The sequence below is a fragment of the Brassica oleracea genome, chromosome C5, assembly GCF_000695525.1.
Source record: "Brassica oleracea var. oleracea cultivar TO1000 chromosome C5, BOL, whole genome shotgun sequence".
NCBI lineage: Eukaryota > Viridiplantae > Streptophyta > Magnoliopsida > Brassicales > Brassicaceae > Brassica > Brassica oleracea.
In genome coordinates, this window is record NC_027752.1 from 46062277 (window position 1) to 46084606 (window position 22330).

The 22330-nt window shown below is 38.4% G+C and overlaps 4 protein-coding genes across 4 annotated transcripts; 3 read left to right on the forward strand and 1 right to left on the reverse strand.

Moving 5' to 3' along the window:
• Nucleotides 1-73: 73 nt before the first annotated feature.
• LOC106294055 (BTB/POZ domain-containing protein At3g03510) lies at nucleotides 74-1848 on the reverse strand. The gene is made up of 3 exons (XM_013729672.1): nucleotides 1814-1848; nucleotides 1668-1728; nucleotides 74-1599 (listed from the first exon to the last, which is right to left on the reverse strand). The coding sequence occupies exons 1-3, from the start codon at nucleotides 1846-1848 to the stop codon at nucleotides 127-129; spliced, it is 1569 nt and encodes a 522-aa protein (XP_013585126.1). The 3' UTR covers nucleotides 74-126.
• Nucleotides 1849-3039: 1191 nt separating this feature from the next.
• Nucleotides 3040-4780, forward strand: LOC106343450 ((Z)-3-hexen-1-ol acetyltransferase-like). The gene is made up of 2 exons (XM_013782669.1): nucleotides 3040-3574; nucleotides 3777-4780. The coding sequence occupies exons 1-2, from the start codon at nucleotides 3104-3106 to the stop codon at nucleotides 4659-4661; spliced, it is 1356 nt and encodes a 451-aa protein (XP_013638123.1). The 5' UTR covers nucleotides 3040-3103; the 3' UTR covers nucleotides 4662-4780.
• Nucleotides 4781-10904: 6124 nt separating this feature from the next.
• On the forward strand, nucleotides 10905-12467 carry LOC106293329 ((Z)-3-hexen-1-ol acetyltransferase-like). The gene is made up of 2 exons (XM_013728994.1): nucleotides 10905-11407; nucleotides 11493-12467. The coding sequence occupies exons 1-2, from the start codon at nucleotides 10934-10936 to the stop codon at nucleotides 12420-12422; spliced, it is 1404 nt and encodes a 467-aa protein (XP_013584448.1). The 5' UTR covers nucleotides 10905-10933; the 3' UTR covers nucleotides 12423-12467.
• A 7682-nt stretch (nucleotides 12468-20149) lies between these two features.
• On the forward strand, nucleotides 20150-22226 carry LOC106343229 (DELLA protein RGL2). The gene has a single exon (XM_013782384.1). It carries the CDS (start codon nucleotides 20354-20356, stop codon nucleotides 21986-21988), a length of 1635 nt encoding a protein of 544 aa, XP_013637838.1. The 5' UTR covers nucleotides 20150-20353; the 3' UTR covers nucleotides 21989-22226.
• Nucleotides 22227-22330: the final 104 nt, after the last annotated feature.

Genomic DNA, 22330 nt, shown 5'->3' on the forward strand with positions numbered 1-22330 from the left:
CCCAGCTTTTGAGCAGCCAAAATAGGAGGAAAATTAAATAGAGCAAAAGTCAGAAACAGGAGAGTTTGCCAAAACATAGAAAAAACAGAACAAAAGTAAAATTGTAACAGAACAAGAATAAAGTTGTTATTTGTAGTGATGATAAGTCTTCTTCCTCTTCTTGATGTGACAATTGCAAGCATCCACAGTCAAAGAAGTCATACAACCAAACTTCCTCTTCACTTCTCTCCACACACTTATCTTCCTCTCTTCTTTCTTCTCCTTCACGCAATGAACAACACATTCAAGATTCTCAATCTCTCTTTTCTCACTGTAATCAGATTCAATGTCAATCCTCAGCAACTTTTTATTTATATCCTCAATGTCATCATCATCATCTTTCTCCTCTACACTTTCCATTTCTCTAGCCACCTTATCCTGAATCTGCTTCTGAGCAAAGAACAAAACTTGCACAACAATCCTCAACGGAAGCTTCTCATTCGTCGAAGCATGCTCACAAGCCTCAGGCGAAAGCTTCCTACAGTCAAGAACTCTACAAGCTTCCATCTTCTCAGTTTCAGTCAGATCATCTCTATGCCTCTCCAAGAACACATCAACCGCTCTGTAGATTCCATCAGAGTATCTCAAAACATCGCAAGACGCAGCAACCGTTATTTCTCCAAACGCCTTAAACGTTTCTATACTTAAACCATCACCACTCGCTGCAGCATCCAATAGAAACTCTTCAAGCATTCTTGCTACGCTCACAAACCTCGAAACGTCAGAGACGTTGTAGTTACTGTAGAAGCTCTTGAGAATGGTTTTCAAGAGGTTGGTGTCATAAGCTCCTCCTCCCACTTTGTTTGGTAATAGAATCATAAGATCTTTTGATGTGGCCATGTCGAGCTGTTTGCTTATCCTATCTTCAAACCCTTTTCGACACTCAGAGAAAGCATCGAGAAACATCGATTCTTTAAGAGATTTGAACAAGAATCCACAGGAGATAGCTCCTCTTTGGTGAGGCAAAAGCCTCTCAACAGCTTCAAGAACTTGTCTCTTGTTTCTTGAAACACTTTCATCTCCTGAATCTTTCTCGAAAACGTATCTTTTAGCGTAGTTGTAGACCGATGACACGAGGTTTTCGACCGAGACATTGTGCTTACTAGCTTCCTGGATCAATGGTTCATATAACCTAAGAGGTAACGTAGTAAGATCTTCGAGTAAACTAGGATCTTTGAGAGCCTTTTCGAGAAGAGAGTCTAAGAAGACTTCAGTGAGTCCAACATCACCTATCTTGTCAAGAATCTTGTCGCTGCAGACGCTAAGAGCTTTCACAGTCTCGTTCCAGCTCATAAGAACTCGTTGTTCCAAGAACGTTACTGCCTTGTTCAGCAAGTTATTAGAGCTGTGATCATCGTTCATCTCTAGGTAATAAGCGGTGCAGAGAACAGAGAGGATGTTTTCAGATGATAAATGGATCTTGTAGCCATAGCAGAAGCTAACCACGAGGAAGAAGGTTGTCGGGTCCACGTCGATGTCTTTGAGGATCCACCGCAGTTCATCGATCTTATTACACTCGAGTAGTGTTGTCACTTTGGCAGACTTCTTAGCCAAAGTTTCCTAAACAAACACCAAAACCAAAGTCAAAAACCCTATAAATCAGAAGAAATTGAGTGCAGGAAGCTTACATTGTGAAGATGAAATGGGACTCCTTTCACGTAGAGTTCAAGATCTGGTGGCTTTGAGTTTCTACAGATGATGAAACATTAGGGCTAATAATATTTATACAGTTGATTATAAAACTAACCTGAACCAAATAGAATAAGAGTCTTACCGGGTCATAGTTTTCTTCGAATATCCATCCGACATTTTTGTAGTAGCCTTTCTGTTTAATCGAAAGAGATCGTGACTCTAACTTGTTGTCGAAGGAATAGAAGCTTGTGGTTCACGGAACTATGTAACGATGGAGAAAAACAGAGAATAGGAAGAGAAAAGCAATTCTTCAATACTAGAGATTAAGTCAAAAGCTATAGAAGAGAGAAAAAAAGTGACGTTAGAAGAAAAATGTGGTTCATGCTGAGATGTAGGAAGTATTGTTATGATATTGTGGGATTTTCTCAAGTGAAAAACGTTAACTCCTAGTAAGCTGTTTTATTCCTTTACCGATATTTCTAGTTAAATATGTGATTTAATCTGTATTAATAGTACTTCTAGTAATCAGTTTTCTTTTTCCTTATATCATGCTTTATAGTTTCACTCTGACACGTTGTATTTTAGAGAGAAAAATCATTTGTTAATTAATTGGATCTTCCTGACCTTAAAAAGAAATGAAGAACCAATGTTTAATATTTTGTGATGTAATCATGGAAACATTAGCTTTTAAGAACCTCTTTTATGATTTGCAGATTCACCACACAAACAAAATTGGTATCGGTTCATTACCTTTTATAGATGAATGAATACAGTCGATCATGTGCATGTATTACATACAACCCGTCCTGCGAACCCCAGATTTTACAGCGCTGCAGCGCACCATCTGAGCTATGAAATCATTTATGTCAATATGTGGCCGGTATATTTAATACTTTAGTAACGGCCAGAAGCACCAGCTTCTCCCGCTTCCGTCCAAGGCCGCCTCTGAGCGCACCGACCCTGACCCCTCACCATAGAAGGAAACGCCTTCATATCCACCGGTAAGTTATTGATGCGCTTGGCGTTACTCGAACCCAAAACCTCACCTTTTAACAACTCTCCCACGGGACAATTTGTCACCAATTGAACATAGTTGAACTGTGATATTGTTTTCATTTGGATAGAAATTATCACTTACTTTTGTGTGTTACGACTATAAAATAGCACAAAACATGATAAGAAGATGAAAGAAATCATTCTTTCCCAACTAGGAAATAAATAAATAGAAAACACATTTTTCTAAAAAGTAAATCAACAAACATTATCGGTAACATGGCATAGTACCAGTACCTAACCTTATACAGTAGCCAACAAAAAAGTACCAAACCAACATATGTTTTTAAAATGTGCATTATTATGTTTATATGTTTGTATATTATGTGGTTAATACACTGTCTTGTGTTTAAGTCTATCCTCAAAAAAGTCTCAAACCATGGACTATCAAGTATCTTTGCCACCATCCACCACCACATGTCTCTCCTTTAAGGTGCAACGCCGGCAGCCTGAGCTTGTCACTCCGGCTAAGCCAACGCCACGAGAGCTCAAACCTCTCTCCGACATAGACGACCAGCAAGGACTGAGATTTCAAATTCCTGTTATCTTTTTCTATAGACCTAACCTTACTAGTAATCTTGATCCGGTTCAAGTGGTCAGGAGAGCTCTGGCTCAGACGCTGGTTTACTATTACCCGTTCGCTGGTAGGCTCCGGGAAGGTCTTAACCGAAAACTTTCGGTGGACTGTACCGGAGAAGGCGTTTTGTTCATTGAAGCAGACGCTGACGTTACGTTGGCTAAGTTGGAAGAAGCTGATGCTCTTCTTCCCCCTTTCCCTTGCTTAGAAGAGCTTCTCTTTGACGTAGAAGGTTCCAGCGAGCTTCTTAACACTCCTTTGCTTCTCGTTCAGGTATATCAAACGTGATAAAAAAAAATTATCTTTACAGTTATTAGATCATCCTTATTGGAGAATTTTTCACCATAGACTATGTGAAAGTGTCATGAATATTTTTTTAGAAAATTTTAATTAAATATTAATATAATTGGTGTGTTGAGAAATTTCTATTGTTTTCACAAGCAAATGGATTCTAAAAACGTTTCCATGAGTGTAGGTCACACGTCTCAAGTGTAGCGGATTCATCTTCGCCCTCCGTTTCAACCACACCATGACTGATGGAGCCGGTCTGTCCCTCTTTCTGAAATCACTATGCGAGTTGGCATGTGGGTTACACGCGCCGTCGGTTCCACCAGTGTGGGAACGAGAGTCCCTGATTGCGAGTGCATCTGCGCGTGTGACACATACGCACCGCGAGTATGATGATAAAGTGGAACCTGAAGCAGTTGTTGTTGGAGACTTTTTAGTTAGTAGGTCTTTCTTTTTTGGTCCGGAGGAGATTTCCGCTGTACGGGGACTCCTCCCGGCCGATCTCCACAACACCACTTTTGAAGTGATGACATCGTTTTTGTGGCGTTGTCGGACGATTGCACTGAGTCCTGACCCCAACACCGAGATGCGAATGACATGCATCGTCAATTCTCGTTCCAAACTTAGCAACCCGCCCATACCATCCGGTTACTACGGTAACGTTTTTGCCATCCCTGTGGCGATAGCTACCGCAAAAGATCTGATGGAGAAACCGCTCGAGTTTCCTCTGAGGTTGATACAAGAGGCAAAGAAGAGCGTGACAGAGGACTACATACGGTCGATGACGGCATTAATGGCAACTAGAGGGAGGCCTATGTTTGTGGCAGCTGGAAACTATATAGTGTCGGATTTGAGACATTTTGATTTAGGAAAAGTTGATTTCGGGCCGTGGGGTAAACCTGTGTACGGTGGAACCGCTAAGGCCGGTATCGCAGTGTTTCCAGGAGTGAGCTTCTACGTGCCATTTAAGAATAGAAAAGGTGTGAGCGGAACCGTTGTGGCAATTAGCTTGCCGGTACAAGCGATGGAGAAGTTCGTAAAAGAGCTTGATGGTGTGTTACATGTGACCTAACGGATGTAGAAAACATGCATTACTATCATTAGAAGGTCTTCGCTCTTAAAGCTGATCAGTATTATCAGTAATGTATTTATTTGTATGCCTTGCATAATAAAATTGTCACATCATCTAGAGACCAATACATGCAAGAACACTATATATACTTATATAGGCCAGAACATAATAGTAATACCATTCTTCAGTTATCGGTTTATTATATTGGGGGAGAAGTATCTCCCAAGTTCTAACGCTTATCTTAACGAATTCAACCGAGAATTATTCATTACCAATTATTTTGGTATGTAAGCAAGACATTATTCATAGCGGCTCCTATTGGTTCCTGATCTCATGGAGACGGGGTCGTGAGCCTGTGACGCTCAAAAGACAGGGTCGTCAGTCCGTGACACTCAAAAAAAGATTCCATTCTAGAAATAGACCTCCCAGTTTGTTTGTTTTTTTGTCTTGGATCTTGATAATAAATATGCTCATGACTCATTATGAAAATATCCGACTTGTGGGACAATCCACTGTTGGCATATCTAAACCAAAGTTTGAAACATTCTTTTCAACAATTACTATGATAAATAATTATAAATATAACAAATGGGAAACAATTTAATGACAAAGGAAGCCAGCGAATTGAATGAAGACACTTAAGCTACAAACTTTCAAAATATCTGAAAATGCTGAAGCCCAGGAATTATTACAGGCAGATTCCAAAGAACGAAAGACCATATGCAGAAGTGTTCACGTTACCATTCACATTAATGCCACTTGTCCAGTTCCCTTCCACTTCTGTTCGACTAGTTGTTATAATTAGCAGAAGAAAGGTTAATTACTAAATATATAATTGTTAATTTAATTATCAGACTAGTTGTTATAAATAGACAATCACAAGATAAGATACACTTCATTCAGGGCACGATACAAATTAAAAGCTCACAGAGTTAACATTCTTTTATTTATTTTTCATGTAATCATTCAAATAGAAACAAGTAAATAAACCTTCCAGAGATCTTTATCATTAATGCAACCTCCATTTTGCTCATTCATGGAGTTGTATTTAGTACCTCTAAGAAATATGATTATCCGCCGTTAGCCAGTAATCTATCAGGATATTAACATATCCTAAACGAAATAGTATTATGATAGAATATTTCCTTATGTTGATAGGATTAAGACTTAATAACTTGTATATAAAGAATGCTTTATGGTCATGAATGAACAACACAAAACGATTATCGATTATAGAACTTTTCATGGCATCAGAGCCATAACGATTTTTGTAGACCATAATAGCGCTTTCGTATCTGGTAATTAGAAGATTTTGGTCATGGTGAAGACAATTGAAGAAGATGAAGACGACGCTTCGGATGATGACGTGAAGGCATGGAATAATGAACGTCGACCTAACAAACTTGTGAATTCACTCACGACCATCGAACAACTTCGACCCCACGACTTTCGATCTCACGACATGCGACCTCGAACTCTCAACCTCACAACCTGCAACCTTGAACAATCGATCTCTAGACTTGCGTCGAACTATCGACCTGCGATTTTCTGTGATCAACAAGGATGGCAAATTTTCTTGTTGTGACAACGACTTCGAACTAACGACCTCGAACTGATGAAACGGAACCCGACAAAACTGATTTTGACGAAAAAAACGACGACCAATTTGAATTTGAATAAAGACTTGAAGTTCAAGTTGGACATACAAAATTTGTATGCTCCAACTTGAGTGGGAGTATAAGGATATTAACATATCCTAAACGAAATAGTATTATGATAGAATATTTCCTTATGTTGATAGGATTAAGACTTAATAACTTGTATATAAAGAATGGTTTATGGTCATGAATGAACAACACAAAACGATTATCGATTATAGAACTTTTCAATTTCTGAGTATAAACAAAACGTTGAGTTCAGTTTCAAAAAAGAAAAAAAAACAAAACGTTGAGTAAAAAGAACGTGAAGTATTTGCTAAATTTTGCATGTCATATGCATGCATGTACCAAGTACCATAAAACATTTCTTTACAAAAAAAAAACGTACCAAAAACACATGCATATATTTGTTTTTTGGCCCGTTTTAATGTTTATGGATTTCCCCACTCTACCAAATGATAGTGACAACACATTGTGTGGACAGTTTATAAGTTTACAAGATTCCAAGTGCAGAAAAGAACATCTATTTCAAAAAGTCATGTGATCATTTATCAACGGTAAAGAAAATGTAAAGAAAACTATTTTTTTCTTTCTTTTGAAAACTAAAATTTAAGTCCCTTAAACATTTACTTCTTTTTTTTTGGAATCACGCTTAAACATTTACTTGTTCGATAATTATCAATACACATGACTTCAAATTCAAGATGGCTCAGAGCATGTTTAATAGGAAGTTTTTATAATGGGATTCTTTGCGGAATAAAAGAACTTGTCTCTAAACTTTTAATTAAAAAAACTAAGAATCGGTTCTTAAATATCTTATACTTGTTTCTAACATTCATAAAATTTCAGTCACATGAAAAACACATCGAATCGAATCTCTAAGCATATTTAAAAAAATTTATAGAAGTATTGTACTCTTTCCCTTTTTAAGCATTAGTTTGAAAGCAACAATGGTGATCTGTGATCATCAACATCATCATCGTCGCTTTCTCGTTCTCAATCTTCTTCTCCCTTGGGGAACATTCCCGCCGAGCCCACCTCGTTTTCGAATGATCCGAATCATATGCAGAGCCGGCCCACGTTTTCCGATATTTATATGAAAGCCCAGTACAGGTCCAACTTGTTTTAACGGACATCAGACAAGTAGTTACCACAGATGATTAAGGCATCTGCAGTGGCTCTTATTTTGGATAGTACCTCACTAGAAAAAACATATTTTGGATAGTACCTCACTAGAAAAAACAATACGATACTCCATCCGTTTCAAAATAGAAGATGTTTTGGAAAATTTTTGATGTTTCAAAATACACGATGTTTTGATATTTTATATTACTTTTAGTTTTATTGAAAACTGTATAACTAATGATGTTTTATAGTTTTTTTATGATTGATTGCATTAATTTTATTTTATATTTTAAATGTTACTTTTTAAATAAAAAATAAATATCTTAATTATTGTGCATTTAACCAAAACATTAATTATTTTGAAACATAGAAAATAATAAAAAAGAAGAAAGAGAAACAAGAAAAGAGAAGAGACGCACCTTTAGGAAGAGATTTTCATCTCTTTTATAAGAGACTTTTTCACACGTGTCTTCATTTAAATGACAGCAAATTTTAGAACATTAAACTTTATTTAAATAATTAGTCTATCCTAACCCATGTTTAAGATTGCGCTAGGTGTGAGTCGGGCGGTCGGTCTACGCCTAGCGAGTTGTTAACTAATCGGAGTTTAATCAGAGTACTCGGGGAGTAGTTTTGTATTTTTTAATTATAAATATACGGATATATAATAACATAAGTGAAAATGAGGCAAAGATGCATCATAGTCTAGTGGTTTGTGATGAGTTTAACAATGTTGGAGGTTGTGGGTTCGAAATTTCATTAATTCGTTATTTCATTTCTTTTAATTAAATTCGACCCGTGAAAAAACTTTTAAAATTACTCATTAGTTTGTCGCACATCGCCAAACTAAGAGAAGGAAAAGTCATGTAGCCTCTTATAAATACATAGATAACGTCTCTGCACTTAGTAGACAAATGGGCCAATTCTATGGGCCCAATATTTGTCAACAACTGCCAGTTTTAAGTGGTTTAAATCGGTATTAACCGGTTATCCGATTAATTGTGCCGATTTGGCAAAAGTGTGGCGGTTGACCCGCGCCGAGCTTTTACTCAGGCGCATAATCGGCGCCTAGCCCGCGTTTTAGAACCTGAATTCCTAACATATTAATAAATTGACGGTAAGAGATCATATTTACGAAATTCACCGCAAGTGACGCTCTAATAACCCCAAAGAGCTTTTTCACAACTTTTTAACAGTTATCTCTGAGACCATGTACAATTAGGGTGTTGAAACTCTCTTTCAACTGTTTAATAAACATGTGTATAATGACATGGTATCAACAAGCGTTGTATAGTTTCAACACCTAAAAGAAATAAAAATTATGGGCCGTTGTGCCACGTGTCGCGTTGTGGTTGGCCATGAACATTTAGCGCGTGCACGATCACAATTTTTTTAAAAAAAAATATGGATAAGATTTGAATACTACATTCTCATTGGCTGGGCATATTGCGTTTGTTTTTTTATTCCCACCCATTCGAACATATTTATTATATAATATTTTTTTTAAAAAAAATATTAAAATTATATCAAAATTCAAGATCTGTTTTTATCTATAAATAGAGACTACTCTCATTTCATTTAAATACAGAAAAAAATATCATTTTTACTATAAGCAACTATTTAAGGGTTTTAAACTTTCCTTTTTGTTAAATGGATCCTAATAAGAATCCTTTTAATACTCAAAATTCTTCTAATTTTCCGTTCAACTTCCAAAATTCCAACAATTATCAATTTCAAAACTAAACTTCTAACCAATCCCAAAATATGCCAAATTATGGTTTCTCACCAAATTTCTTCATGTCATCATCTGTTCCGAATTATCCTCCAAATTATGGATCGATGATGCAATATTTTTCTCAAAGACCTCATCTTTCTTATACTCCAACGGATGATGATAATGTGTGTTTGTATCAAGTGTATTTAAAGTTTCTTAATTTTAGTTGTTTTAATAATATTAATTTTCGTATTTAAAAAAATAAAATTAGGTAAAAAACTAACTTAAAAATGAACATATTCTTAATTTTAATTGTTTTATTAATATTTGTTTTTGTATTATTTAAAAAGTAAGCTAAGTATAATAACTGAAAATAAATATTATTAAAAGTTATTTTAGTTTTTAAGTTAATTATTAATATGTAATTATCATAAGAAAAATAAATAATATGAATTAAAAGTTGTGGGGTAGGATGTTGAATTTTTTAAAACAAACCATTGTAGAGGTTTAGAATGAAGTGGGTGTTGAATAAATGAGGTGGAAGAAAGAGAAGATGATGTGGAACGTTAAAAGAAGAAAATGAGGGTGTTAAAAGGGGAGAAAGTGTTGAAACCATTGTACATGGTCTAAAACCATGTTTATCCCGGTTTCTTAGCATGGTTTTTAAGGAAAATAACTGATTTAATTAAATCAGAACTAATTAAAAAAGCATATTACCGATCCTTAAGTTGGGTCTTTGGCAACCGATTTTTGAGTGGGTTTCGTAACCACGTGTCAGCAAATAAAGGGTTCTATTTTTTTTCTTTTCTTTTTTCTTTTTGTCGGTTCTTTCTTTGGTTGCTTCGTCTTCTCCATCATTCGGAGAAGGAAACCCACGACGTCTTCTCTCATCTTCTCCGTCAGGGACGATCGACGACTCGGTCGGTCCTCACGGCATCTCGTCCGTCTTCTCTCTTGTTCTCCGTCAGACGATCGATCGAAACCCATCTCTCTCTCACCCTTTCTCACACCACCATCCTCTTATGTTCCCCTGTCCTCGCATCAACAGCCCCCTTCACCTCAATCTCCGACCAATCCACCGTGAACGCGTTTCGTAAGCTAAAGTTTCTTGGTAAGAGCTCGGTTCAGGTTCCGTACAGTGGGGAAGATGAGTCGGGGTTTTTGAAGAGAGTTAAAGGGAGCTTCTCTGATCCGGAGAACACAATTGTTTGTGTGCTTGACAAGTAAGGAGGATTTAGAGACCAAAAGCTTCAAACTTTTTTTGACATAATTGGACATTGATTCATGTTGTCTTGCGTTGTTGTGAATAGTTTTGATAATCATGCTCTAAATGGGCACAACGATTTCTGATCTTGAAAATAAGTGAACCAATAGTCCTCGCCAACAATGAGGTATACTGACTGTGATGTAATCAAGGAACCAAATAGCTTCACGGACCTCTTGATGTGATTTACAGTTTCACCCACACAAACATGTATCATTATCCTTTTGGTGACAGCCAATCAGTTTCACCCACACGAACAAGTATCGATATCTAATCTATAAATGAATGAATACAGACAATTATACGCCTTATTTCAAACAGAAAACACGTTTTTCCAAAGAAAGTTAATCAACTAGCTTTCTAAGTCGAAACATTATCGCTAACCAATTTTTTTCCAAAAGAACCCTAACTAACATACGTTTAAAATGTGCGATGTTATGATTGTGCGTTTGTATATAAGATGGCTAAAACAGTATCTTATGTTAAGTCTGTGCTCAAAAAATCTCAAATAATGGCCTATCAACTGTCTTTGCCACTATCCACCACCACACCACGTCTCTCGTTCAAGGTGCATCGCCGGAAGCCTGAGCTGGTTACTCCGGCTAAGCCAACGCCACTAGAGCTCAAGCCTCTCTCCGACATAGACGACCAACAAGGACTGAGATTTCAACTTCCAATGATCTTTTTCTACAGACCTAACTTTACAAGTAATTTCGATCCGGTCCAAGTGATCAGGAGAGCTCTCGGACGCACGCTGGTTTACTATTACCCGTTCGCTGGTAGGCTCCGGGAAGGTCCTAACCGAAAACTTTGGGTGGACTGTACTGGAGAAGGGGTTTTGTTCATTGAAGCCGACGCTGACGTTACGTTTGCTGAGTTGGAGGAAGCTGATGCTCTTCTTCCTCCTTTCCCTTGCTTAGAAGAGCTTCTCTTTGATGTAGAAGGTTCTAGTGAGTTGCTAAACACTCCGTTGCTTCTTGTACAGGTATATCAAACGTGATAGTATTTTTTTTATCTTTTAAATTCTTTCACAAGTAAGCTCAACTCTAAGAATGTTCACGTGAGTGTAGGTCACGCGGCTCAAGTGCGGTGGATTCATCTTCGCCCTCCGTTTCAACCACACCATGACCGACGGAGCCGGTCTGTCCCTCTTTCTGAAATCACTATGCGAGTTGGCGTGTGGGTTACACGCGCCTTCAGTTACACCTGTGTGGGAACGACAGTTGCTGATCGCGAGTGCATATGCCCGTGTGACACATGCTCACCGCGAGTATGACGATAACGTGGAGCCTGAAGCGGTGGTTGTCGGAGACGTTTTAGTTACTAAGTCTTTCTTTTTTGGTCCGGACGAGATAGCCGCTATAGGGAGACTCCTCCCGCACGGTCTCCACAGCACCACTTTTGATGCGCTGACATCGTTTTTGTGGCGTTGTCGGACGGTTGCAATGAGTCCTGACCCCAACACCGAGATGCGAATGACATGCATCGTCAATTCTCGTTCCAAACTTAGAAACCCACCCATACCGTCGGGTTACTATGGAAATGTTTTTGCCATTCCTGTGGCGATAGCCACCGCAAAAGATCTGATGGAAAAACCGCTCGAGTTTCCTCTGAGGTTGATACAAGAGGCGAAGTCTAGCGTGACAGAGGACTACATACGGTCAGTGACGGCGCTAATGGCAACTAGAGGCCGGCCTAAGTTTGTGACAGCTGAAAACTACATAGTGTCGGATTTGAGGCGTTTTGATATAGGAAAAGATGATTTCGGGCCTTGGGGTAAACCCGTGTACGGTGGAACCGCTGAGGCCGGTATTGCCACGTTTCCAGGAGTGAGCTTCTACGTGCCATTTAAGAATAAAAAAGGTGAGAATGGAACTGTTGTGGCAATCAGCTTGCCTGCGCTAGCGATGGAGAAGTTCGTAGAAGAGCTCAACGGTGTGTTCATGGCTGGATCCTTTGCTAGGTCCAAAAGGACATTTGTCTTGAAATCTAAATTTTAAAGAAATAACAGTTTTTCTTTTCTCCTCTAAAGTTGTCAGTTCAAAAAATATAAAATAAATAACAGTTTAATGGGTCTTAAATTATAAAATGAAATAAGATACTTCGGCTTTAATGGTTGGGCCCGTTATGGGTGTGTTACTTGTGCGGGCGTATCAAACATGCATCCGGAAGTTTATTGTCTTTATGTCTTTGCAAACGAAAGCTGATAAGTCGATATACATTCTCAGTAACGTTATCATTAGTATGCCTATGCCATGCATAATAAAATTGCCACATCAAATTTTGTTTATATTTGCTTGTCGCATATTTAACAAAGTAATTGCATAGGATCAATCAAACTTTATTGTCTTTCGTAACGCTTCTCTTAATGAATTCACCCAATATTTTTCCATTATCAACTATCTTAGTATGTGGGCTAGACATTATTCATACCGGTTCCAATTACGATCCAGACAATTGATCTGTTTTAACTACGACTCTAATCTGGTTATAATTCATATTTTCTATCTGAATTCGTTAGTGTAACACGATAAACTATTTTGACTAAACATTGTTAATCAACCGGTAAATCGAGATAAGTAAGCATATAAAATAATACAATGGTAAATAAGTTTGATTTGTTGTCTGAAGCTAATATGGAGGGTATTTTTTACAAGGAGTTCACTATGGGTTAAGTGAGTTCAAGTCTACTTGATTCGTAAGGGTTCTTTTTAGACAGAGGAGAATGCTCAGGCTGGTTCTTGGATGTGGGGTAAGATAATTAAATATCGAGACATGGCGAAACAATTTTACCTAGTGCAAGTGAAGAATGGCAAATCCACTTCGTTTTGGCATGATAAATGATCATCTTTGGTGTGTCTTATGGATGTTATTGGTACGAGAGGTTATCTTGATATGGGCATGGGGAAGAACGCCACAGTCGAAGATGCAGTAAATCATCGGAGAAGGAGACGTAGAATATCATTGCTAAACTTGGTGGAAGATGAGATCACTAAGTGGAGAGAGGAGGCGTCGGTTGAGGAGGATATTGGTATGTGGAAAACAAGTCATGAAAATTTCAAAAGCAAGTTCTCGACTAAATCAACTTGGAAATTTCTTAGACCACAGGGGACAAACTGTACTTAGAGTAAGGGGGTTTGGTTCATGTATGCGACTCCAAGGTTTGCCTTTCTCACATGGATAGCTATGCATAATAGGTTATCTACAAGAGATAGGATGATGAAGTGGGGAGGTCTTGTTAACTCTGCATGTTCTTTGTGTGCTGAACCGTTGGAAACAAAGAATCACATGTTCTTTGAATGTAGTTTCTCAGCTGCTGTATGGGAAAATCTTGCAAGAAGAATGATGGGTAATGAATATATGAATGTTTGGAGGGAAATAGTGGATTTGATTTCCACTGATCAAAACACCACTCGGATATTCACGCTCAAGTACATTTTCAGTCGATTATTCATGATGGTTGGATGGAGAGAAAGGGGAGAAGGCATGGAAAGAAGCCTTTGACTACAGCAACATTGATCAAAGCCATGGAGAATAGATTTACCTCAGTACAAAAAACAGGTAATACAAGGTTAAGAGATGGCCTCAGTTTCTGGTTTTCAACAGGACCAGATTCTAGATCATAGAAAGTATAGTTTATAAAAAGTTAAAACTTATTCTTTCATATGAAACATTGTAAGTGTAACACAAAGAAGTTTTTCGATTGAATAAAATTTAACATTCAATTCAAAAAAAAGCTTGATTTGTTAAGTCAAACTAAGTTGTTTTGTCTCTTAAAACATCGTTATAACTTGGACAAGAAATCAAAGCTTACTATTATTTTCTCTATTTTCTTCCACAAAACATGGACCCTAAAATTTCAACTTCTTGAGGATGATTGGAAGATAACCGAGTGTTAGTATTATATCTTGCAAATTACATGTCAAATCAACACTAGTTGAGTTTCAGTTCTCTTGCAACTTAAAAAATAATAATCAAAGTAACAAAATAATATAAACCACAAATCAAAACCAATAAATTTAGATACTAAGTTACATCAAACGCTTCAAAATGGAAAAGCATGCACCATGTGACTTCAAACACATCAACTACTATCATTTTCTATCAAGCTGCGACTGGGACCATACAACAATGCCCAACACTCTTTTTTCTTTCACTACGAGAAAACACAAGTTTAGCGAGGAAACTTAACGAGGAAAACTAATCCTCGTAAACTTACGTCGACTTTACGAGGAACTTACGAGGAAATATAAAATCAATGTTATTTCCTCGTAAAATAACGACGAAATCATTTAGTCGTAAAGTCGATGTAATGTCACGTGACTTTTACGAAGAAATACGCTTTCCTCGTAAACTCGACGTAAATGCAGCGTGTACTTTACAAGGAAATATTTTACGTCTGCTTAGCTAGGAAATTTTGAATCCACCAACTTTGTAGTTGTAACAAGCAGACTAAGTTAGCTTCCTTCCATACCCTCGGATGAGAGAATTGGGAATAAATTGGTTAGCCGTGATCAAAGTTACACCCCGAAGACGAATCATCAGTGGAGAAGAACCACCATTGCAAGAAGAACAGATAAATGAAGCCGAGGAACCTGAACAAGAAATTGATGACACCCTTCTCATTGATCCGCATAATCATGAGTACAAAGATCTTACCGACGATGCCACGGACGAAGTTGTTGAAGACGAGTTTAATGAAAATGATGATGTTTCTAGTGATGACGAGAATGCCGATGTATCCGATTGATGTATTTGTTTTTAATAAGATTGATTTTCAGACTTAATGAATGTGATTTGATGGATTTAATCATGAAAAACTATTTATATAATTTGATTTTGTGTAAGGTAATGGGAGTTTGTATTAGAAATAAGAGATTGAGATTATAAGTTAAGGAATTGTGGTTTTAGAATTTGGGGTTTGGAATGGAAAGAATAGATTGAGGTTAAAGGGAAGATGAGTTTGGGGTTTGGAATATATGAAGTAAAAGATATGGAAGATGGGGTTTGGGGTTTCGGATTATAGGGATGTAAACATAATCCTCGTAATTTCCTCGTAAAATAACGACGAAATTAAAAAATAAAGAACGCGGGAGTCGTTAATTCCACGTAAGCCGTATTCGTCGTAAAAAACTCGTAATAAGAAAACGCGGGCCTCGCTTATTTCTCGTAAATAAAAAAGCGGACCTCTCTATTTCCTCTCTAATTTGATTAGCTTAGGGTAGATTATGTGGTTAGTGTAGGGAATTTAGATACTGGAATCTATTTCCTCTCTTAATGACCAATTAGGGACTACCATTGTAATATTTGAAAGAAAAAAAAAAGATACTAGAATCACAGGTGGAAAGAAACAAGGCGAGACCTACGTAAGTCTAGCCTTGTCTCCGCCCACATGTGTTCCAGTATATTTTTTCTCCTTCTTTTTTTTCAAAAATTTCTAATTTGAGAAGGAAACTGGTGAGTAATTATCTCTGATTTGAAAAGCAAATTGGTGAGTTTATCTTTGTTTGAGAAGCAAACTGGTGAGTATTTATAAGAAATTTCGAACGGTTTTACGACCAATTAGCTTCGTCTCATTCCTCGTAAATAAAAAAGCGGGCCTCGCCACGGGCCTTTGTAATTCCTCAAAAATTTACAAGGAAATTACGAGGATATCTAATCTCTTATATATACTCGCGAGCGCTCACACTTTCATTTCGTCTCAACTTCCTCTCCACTTCCTCTCTATTTCGTAGCAATGGTAACTCTCTCTAATTCCTCTCTAATTTGATTAGTTTAGGATAGATTAGGTGGGTAGTGTTGGGAATTTAGATAGGTTACGGATTTTATGTTAATTAGTGTTGATTAGGTGGTTAATATAGGGAATTTAGCTAGAAATTGTTAATTATAGAATTTGTTAATACTGATATGTTAACTTCAAAGATTAAATTTTTTTGCAGGGCCTTCGAAAGAACATGCTTCCCATTACAGAGAATTTTTCGGTGAGCCTGGTAGTCGTTTAGACCCGCCTTCTTTGGCTCCCGATTCTTCTTCAGCTCCCGGTTCTTCGGGTCCGGAGACTGTCCCCGAGACTCAGTCTTCTCACAGAGTCTCTTGGTCGTCTTCTTCTAGTGCACCATAGGTTCCTCATGTGCCTCCTCCGATGGCTCCTCCGACGATGCCTCCTCCTGTGCCTCCTTCGATGGCTTCTCCGATGCCCGCCGAGATTAATCCCGATTTGATGGTGCCTCCGAATGCTCCTTACTCGCAGTACACTGTCGAAGACCTTCTCTGTCAGCCAGGTACAGAAGGTTTACCAGTCATAGACTCCGACCGACCGGACGGAACTTTGTGGCATGTTACATTAATTATTTTTTTTTATTTTTTTAATTTTTTTTTTAACATTAATAAATAATTTATACTTTAAATTTATTTTTTTCAGGTTTGGGGTTGACGGATGTCTTGCATCGGACGTAACCGACACGATCAAAGGTTACTTCTCCATGCCACATCCGAACTGGAAAAAGACGTTGATCTACGTCAGAAAGACGTGGTTCAAAATTTACGCTGTAAGTTACTATTAATTAATTATATATATTTTAATTTTTTCATGATTTATATTTTTTTTAAACTAATTATTAATTTAATTTTTTTTTACAGCAAAAATATCATTGATCCATGGGGGTCAATGAGAGGGTGAAAAAAACGTTTTACGCGAAGGCGAAAGTTTGTTTGTTGGGCACGGTCTCCAACTGGAAGGGTGACTGGATCGTGAAGGGATATGAGTGTGGCAAACCCGCTGAGCTCACCACGGATGTGTGGGATGGCCTCATCCGTTATTGGCGGGATCCTGACGCCATTAGAATCGCCCAGTCTTGGACTGCCTCCCGTAACACGGTAGATGAGCACGGCCACGGGCCGATGCTTCACTCTACGGGCCAAAAACCCCACGTCGGTGTCCGTTTGGAAATGGTAATTAAATCTTTTATTTAATTATTTTTTAATATATATTCTAACTTTCTTAAATATTTTTTAGGCCTTGCAACTTTGCAAGAGGACCCACAAGAGCAAGGCGGGCCAATTTCTAGATGGCAAGTCCGAGCAAATCTTCAACGACTTGGTTGCTCGGATTGACGACCATAAGACCCAGCTGACCCAGCAGTCCACCGACGGATTAGCCATCACCTTATCCACACTTGAAGTGGATAGGATTTACGAGGAGGTAAATTTTTTAAAATATTTATTTTTTGTTTTTAAGGTTGTCCCTAAGAAAAAGGGACGTACGTTGGGAATTGGTTCCGTCAATGATGTTCCGAAAGCGACATCGTCTTATGGTCAGAGACGGGATGAGGAAGTCACTGAGCTGCGTAACGAGTTGGCCTCGACAAAAACTGCGTTCACAGCTCGTATGGGTGGAATCGAGGGCTTCTTGGACGTTATAGCGGCCACAAATCCGGAATGGGAGTCCATGTTGAGAAACATGCGACAACAACATCCCATTCCAGGTGAGTCATCCGACACACATAACGAAGCGGATGTTGCGAGGAGGAGTGAAGAATTCTACCAGGCGATGAACGATCCTTAGTTCTTTTTTTTTCCGGTTGTTGTATTATAAATTCAAAACTTATTTATGCATAAAATATTTTCGTATTGATTTTTATTTTAAATTATAATTTTATTAATAAATTAAATAATTTTAATTATTTTTTTTATTTATATTTTTAAATTCTGTAAAATAAAAAAACGAAGCAAATTTGTAGCTAAATTATGACTTATTTACGTGAAAAGTTTACGAGAAAGGTTAAACGAGTATTTTTCGAGAAAATACTTTCGAGATATTTACGGTATTTTACGAGGAAATGCTTTCGAGATATTTACGTGTAATTTACGAGGAACTCCTTTCGAGGTATTTACGAGAAAATATAGCGATTTCCTTACGTGGAATGATTACGTGGTCTTTACGATAAAATGATGTACTTCGTCTTTACGACGAAATGTTTTTCTCGCTAAGCTACGACGAATTGGCGAGGAAATATGTGTTACGACGAACGAGTAACGACGAAACGTGTTTTCTCTCTAATTCTTCGTAAAATTTCTTTTACGACAAACTCACGAAGAATATCGCCATCGTTAATCTCATGTTTTTTTGCAGAGTTTTTTATATTCCAAAAGGATCTTTTCGGTTTCAAAACGATACCACTGTACCAAAAAAGCCTTTATTAATTATGCATGCTGTCTGCTGATGTGTCTATGTTACATATGTATATAAACGGCAGAAAGAAAATAATATGAATCTAATCAGTGAAAGTAACCCTTATGTTGTCCACGTCTCGTAGGCTGTTTTCCTCTACGTGGCACATAACATGTTGCTCATGTGTCCACCTCACAAGCTGTAGTTTTATCTCAATGAACAAACTAATACAGAAAACAACCATGTCTCGCCATTATGATTCGAATAAAGATTCTCATCGTCATAAAAAATGGGAGGATACTATCTTTCGCACTTATACTCGTCTTATAGAGACCAGTTTATAATTGATTATCTACTGAAATATGACTATATGAGTTTGGTTAGATCCTTAAAAATCAATGTTATGACATGAAACCTGCTGAAAACAAAAACTCGTTTTCTCTATTATTATTTTTGTTGCTATGGATGTTTTCTTTAAATCCAAACAACATAGGATTCTTACTTCAGTGTATAGTGGAACTTAATGACACCATCATGTTGGCTTCTATTTTAAAGCTTTACTGACTTGCAGTGTGAAGATCATAAGTTCAGATGATTTTACGATTTCATATTATTTTATATTTGATAATTGGTTAAGATATTCAATTTGACGATCAAGATCAGAGAATGAGTAGAAATTAGAACCATACATCTATAGGAAAATGGATAAAACTATTATTTTTGTTAGTAGCAAAATATAACAGCATGTTTCAATGAAAATATTGTTTTTGAGTTCTACTAATTGTAAAAAGGTCATTAACAAAATCCATTTTCTTAACACGCATTTGGTGCCGTCTCGGATTAGGAACAAGGAAGTCGTATACAAGAATATGACAATATTCAATGCCTTTTAAGAACAATTAAGTCATAATCGTATATAAGACTATGACAGTCCATTAAAGACAACTTTACACTACACACCTTTGAAAATCATACCAACAAATCTCACGAAAGCACACCATAACCTAAAACTTTGTAAGTTATAAAGTTTGATTGGTAAAACAAAAAAAAAAAACGATTTTCCTCAAAAAAACAGTCAGCCAAATATGTAAACCATATGATTCATAAGCTTAACCGGCTTATGTGACATTTTCGACAAATATATCATTTTTTCAACTTAAACACCCAGTCAAGTACAAAAAATTACTATCAGTTGCTACTCATATAATTCACCAAGCCAAACTACTTATTATTCAACTGTCAAATTTTTGAAACGATTTTAATCATGACTCTCACAAACAATCCGATCGTTTAAATATTTTAGTTTAATTAAAACCATTATTATATGGACCCTTATTATATTACAAGAAAGAAATATCTTGAGGGAAGTGAAAAGAGTAAAAACTCTTGGAGTTAGGAACATGAAGTAAGAGGGAAACAGGTGCCAAACTATAGTGGCATCTACTCTGCACTCTCCTTATCTCTTAAACACACACTTACAGTATTCACTTCTCTCATTGGACCTCTTTCTCTCACCCTCGTGTTTATATATTGCTCTTAGAATCTCCTCATTTTTTTTACTCTCAGAATCTCCTTTGTTTCCACAAATTGTCTGGAACCATCTTCACATAAAAAGACCAATCCCTTAATTATTTTCTTTTTAAAAAAATCCTCATTAAAACCTTACCTACCCATGAAGTAAAGTAAACCTCCTTTCTTATATCCACAAAACTCATTTTCTCAAATAAATTTCATCAGTCTCTCATTACCAAAGAAGGAAAGATGAAGAGAGGACATGGAGAAACGTGGGACCCAGCACCACAATCCCAACAACCGTCTGGCTCCTGTGAAGGTTCTTCTGCAATGGTGGATAACATTAAGGGCAAGATGGCGGACGACAGCAACATGGACGAGCTTCTTGAAGTTCTTGGCTACAAGGTTCGGTCTTCCGAAATGGCTGAAGTAGCGCAGAAGCTCGAGCAGCTTGAGATGGTGTTGTCTAACGATGACGTTGGTTCCACTGTCTTAAACGACACCGTTCACTATAACCCGTCTGATCTCTCTAACTGGGTCGAGACCATGCTCTCCGAGCTCAACAACCCGGAATCCTCGGATCTTGACCCGACCCGGATTTGCGAGGATAGGTCGGAGTACGGTCTGAGCGCCATTCCTGGTCTCTCGGCGTTTCCTAAGGCGGAGGAAGGTGCTGACGAGGAAGCTAGCAGCAAAAGGATCCGACTCGAATCAGTCGGATCCTGGGGAGAGTTGACTCGCCCTTTGGTTGTCGTTGACTCTCAAGAAACCGGAGTTAGACTAGTTCACGCGCTGGTGGCGTGCGCGGAAGCGATTCAGCAACAAGATCTTAACTTAGCGGACGCGCTCGTAAAAAGCGTGGGGACACTCGCGGCTTCTCAAGCTGGAGCCATGGGGAAAGTCGCTACTTACTTCGCCCAAGGCTTGGCGCGTCGGATATACGCGGCGGACCTCTCAGGCGGTTCCTCTGTGGGCCCCTCGTTCGAAGAGGCTTTGCAGATGCACTTCTACGAGTCTTGCCCTTACTTAAAGTTCGCTCACTTCACGGCGAACCAAGCCATTCTAGAAGCCGTTACGACGGCGCGTAGAGTCCACGTGATCGACCTCGGGCTCAACCAAGGGATGCAATGGCCGGCGTTGATGCAGGCCTTGGCGGTTAGACCCGGCGGACCTCCGTCGTTTCGCCTCACCGGAGTCGGACCGCCGCAGACGGAGAGCTCCGACTCGCTTCAGCAGCTAGGCTGGAAGTTAGCTCAGTTCGCTCAGGCGATAGGCGTCGAGTTCGAGTTCAAAGGCTTAGCGGCGGAGAGTTTATCGGATCTCGAACCGGAGATGTTCGAGACCCGGCCCGAATCGGAAACATTAGTGGTTAACTCGGTTTTCGAGCTCCACAAGCTGTTAAACCGGTCCGGTTCAGTCGAGAAGCTTCTAACAACCGTAAAGACCGTGAAGCCGAGTATTATTACTATGGTGGAGCAAGAAGCGAACCACAACGGCGTCGTTTTTCTCGATAGGTTCAACGAAGCGCTTCACTACTACTCGAGCTTGTTCGACTCGCTGGAAGACAGTTACACCTTACCGAGCCAAGACCGAGTCATGTCGGAGGTTTACTTAGGGAGACAGATAGTTAACGTGGTGGCGGCGGAAGGAACCGATCGGGTCGAGAGGCACGAGACGCTGGCGCAGTGGAAAGTCCGGATGGGATCCGTCGGGTTTGACCCGGTTCCTCTCGGATCCAGCGCGTTTAAGCAAGCGAGCATGCTCTTATCGGTTTTCGCCGGGGGAGATGGATACAGAGTTGAGGAGAACGACGGGTGTTTGATGCTAGGGTGGCAGACGAGGCCACTTATTGCCACGTCGGCGTGGAAACTCGCCGGAGCGTAGAGATGAAAGAGAAAATAAATGTTTAAAAGTAGGGACCGTAACTTTTAGCTATGTTTTACTGTTTTAACCCAATCTTTTTGTGTGTTTTAAATGTTTTGCCTAAATGTTTACATCTTTATGGTTTTGGACCTTGTGCGTAGAAACTGGAGAGAAACGAGTAAAACCTTGTATCGTAGCTCGAGCTAGTAGTTCTTCTTTTCAAAGCTTTTCAATAAATGGAAGGATAACGTTTTTTTCATATGTTTATAATTTCACCCAATGTATATGTTTTATTTTAAAATCATTTGTGTGATATTTTTCAGTATTTGGACTGTTTCGTTTTGATAACATGGGGGTGGGGGG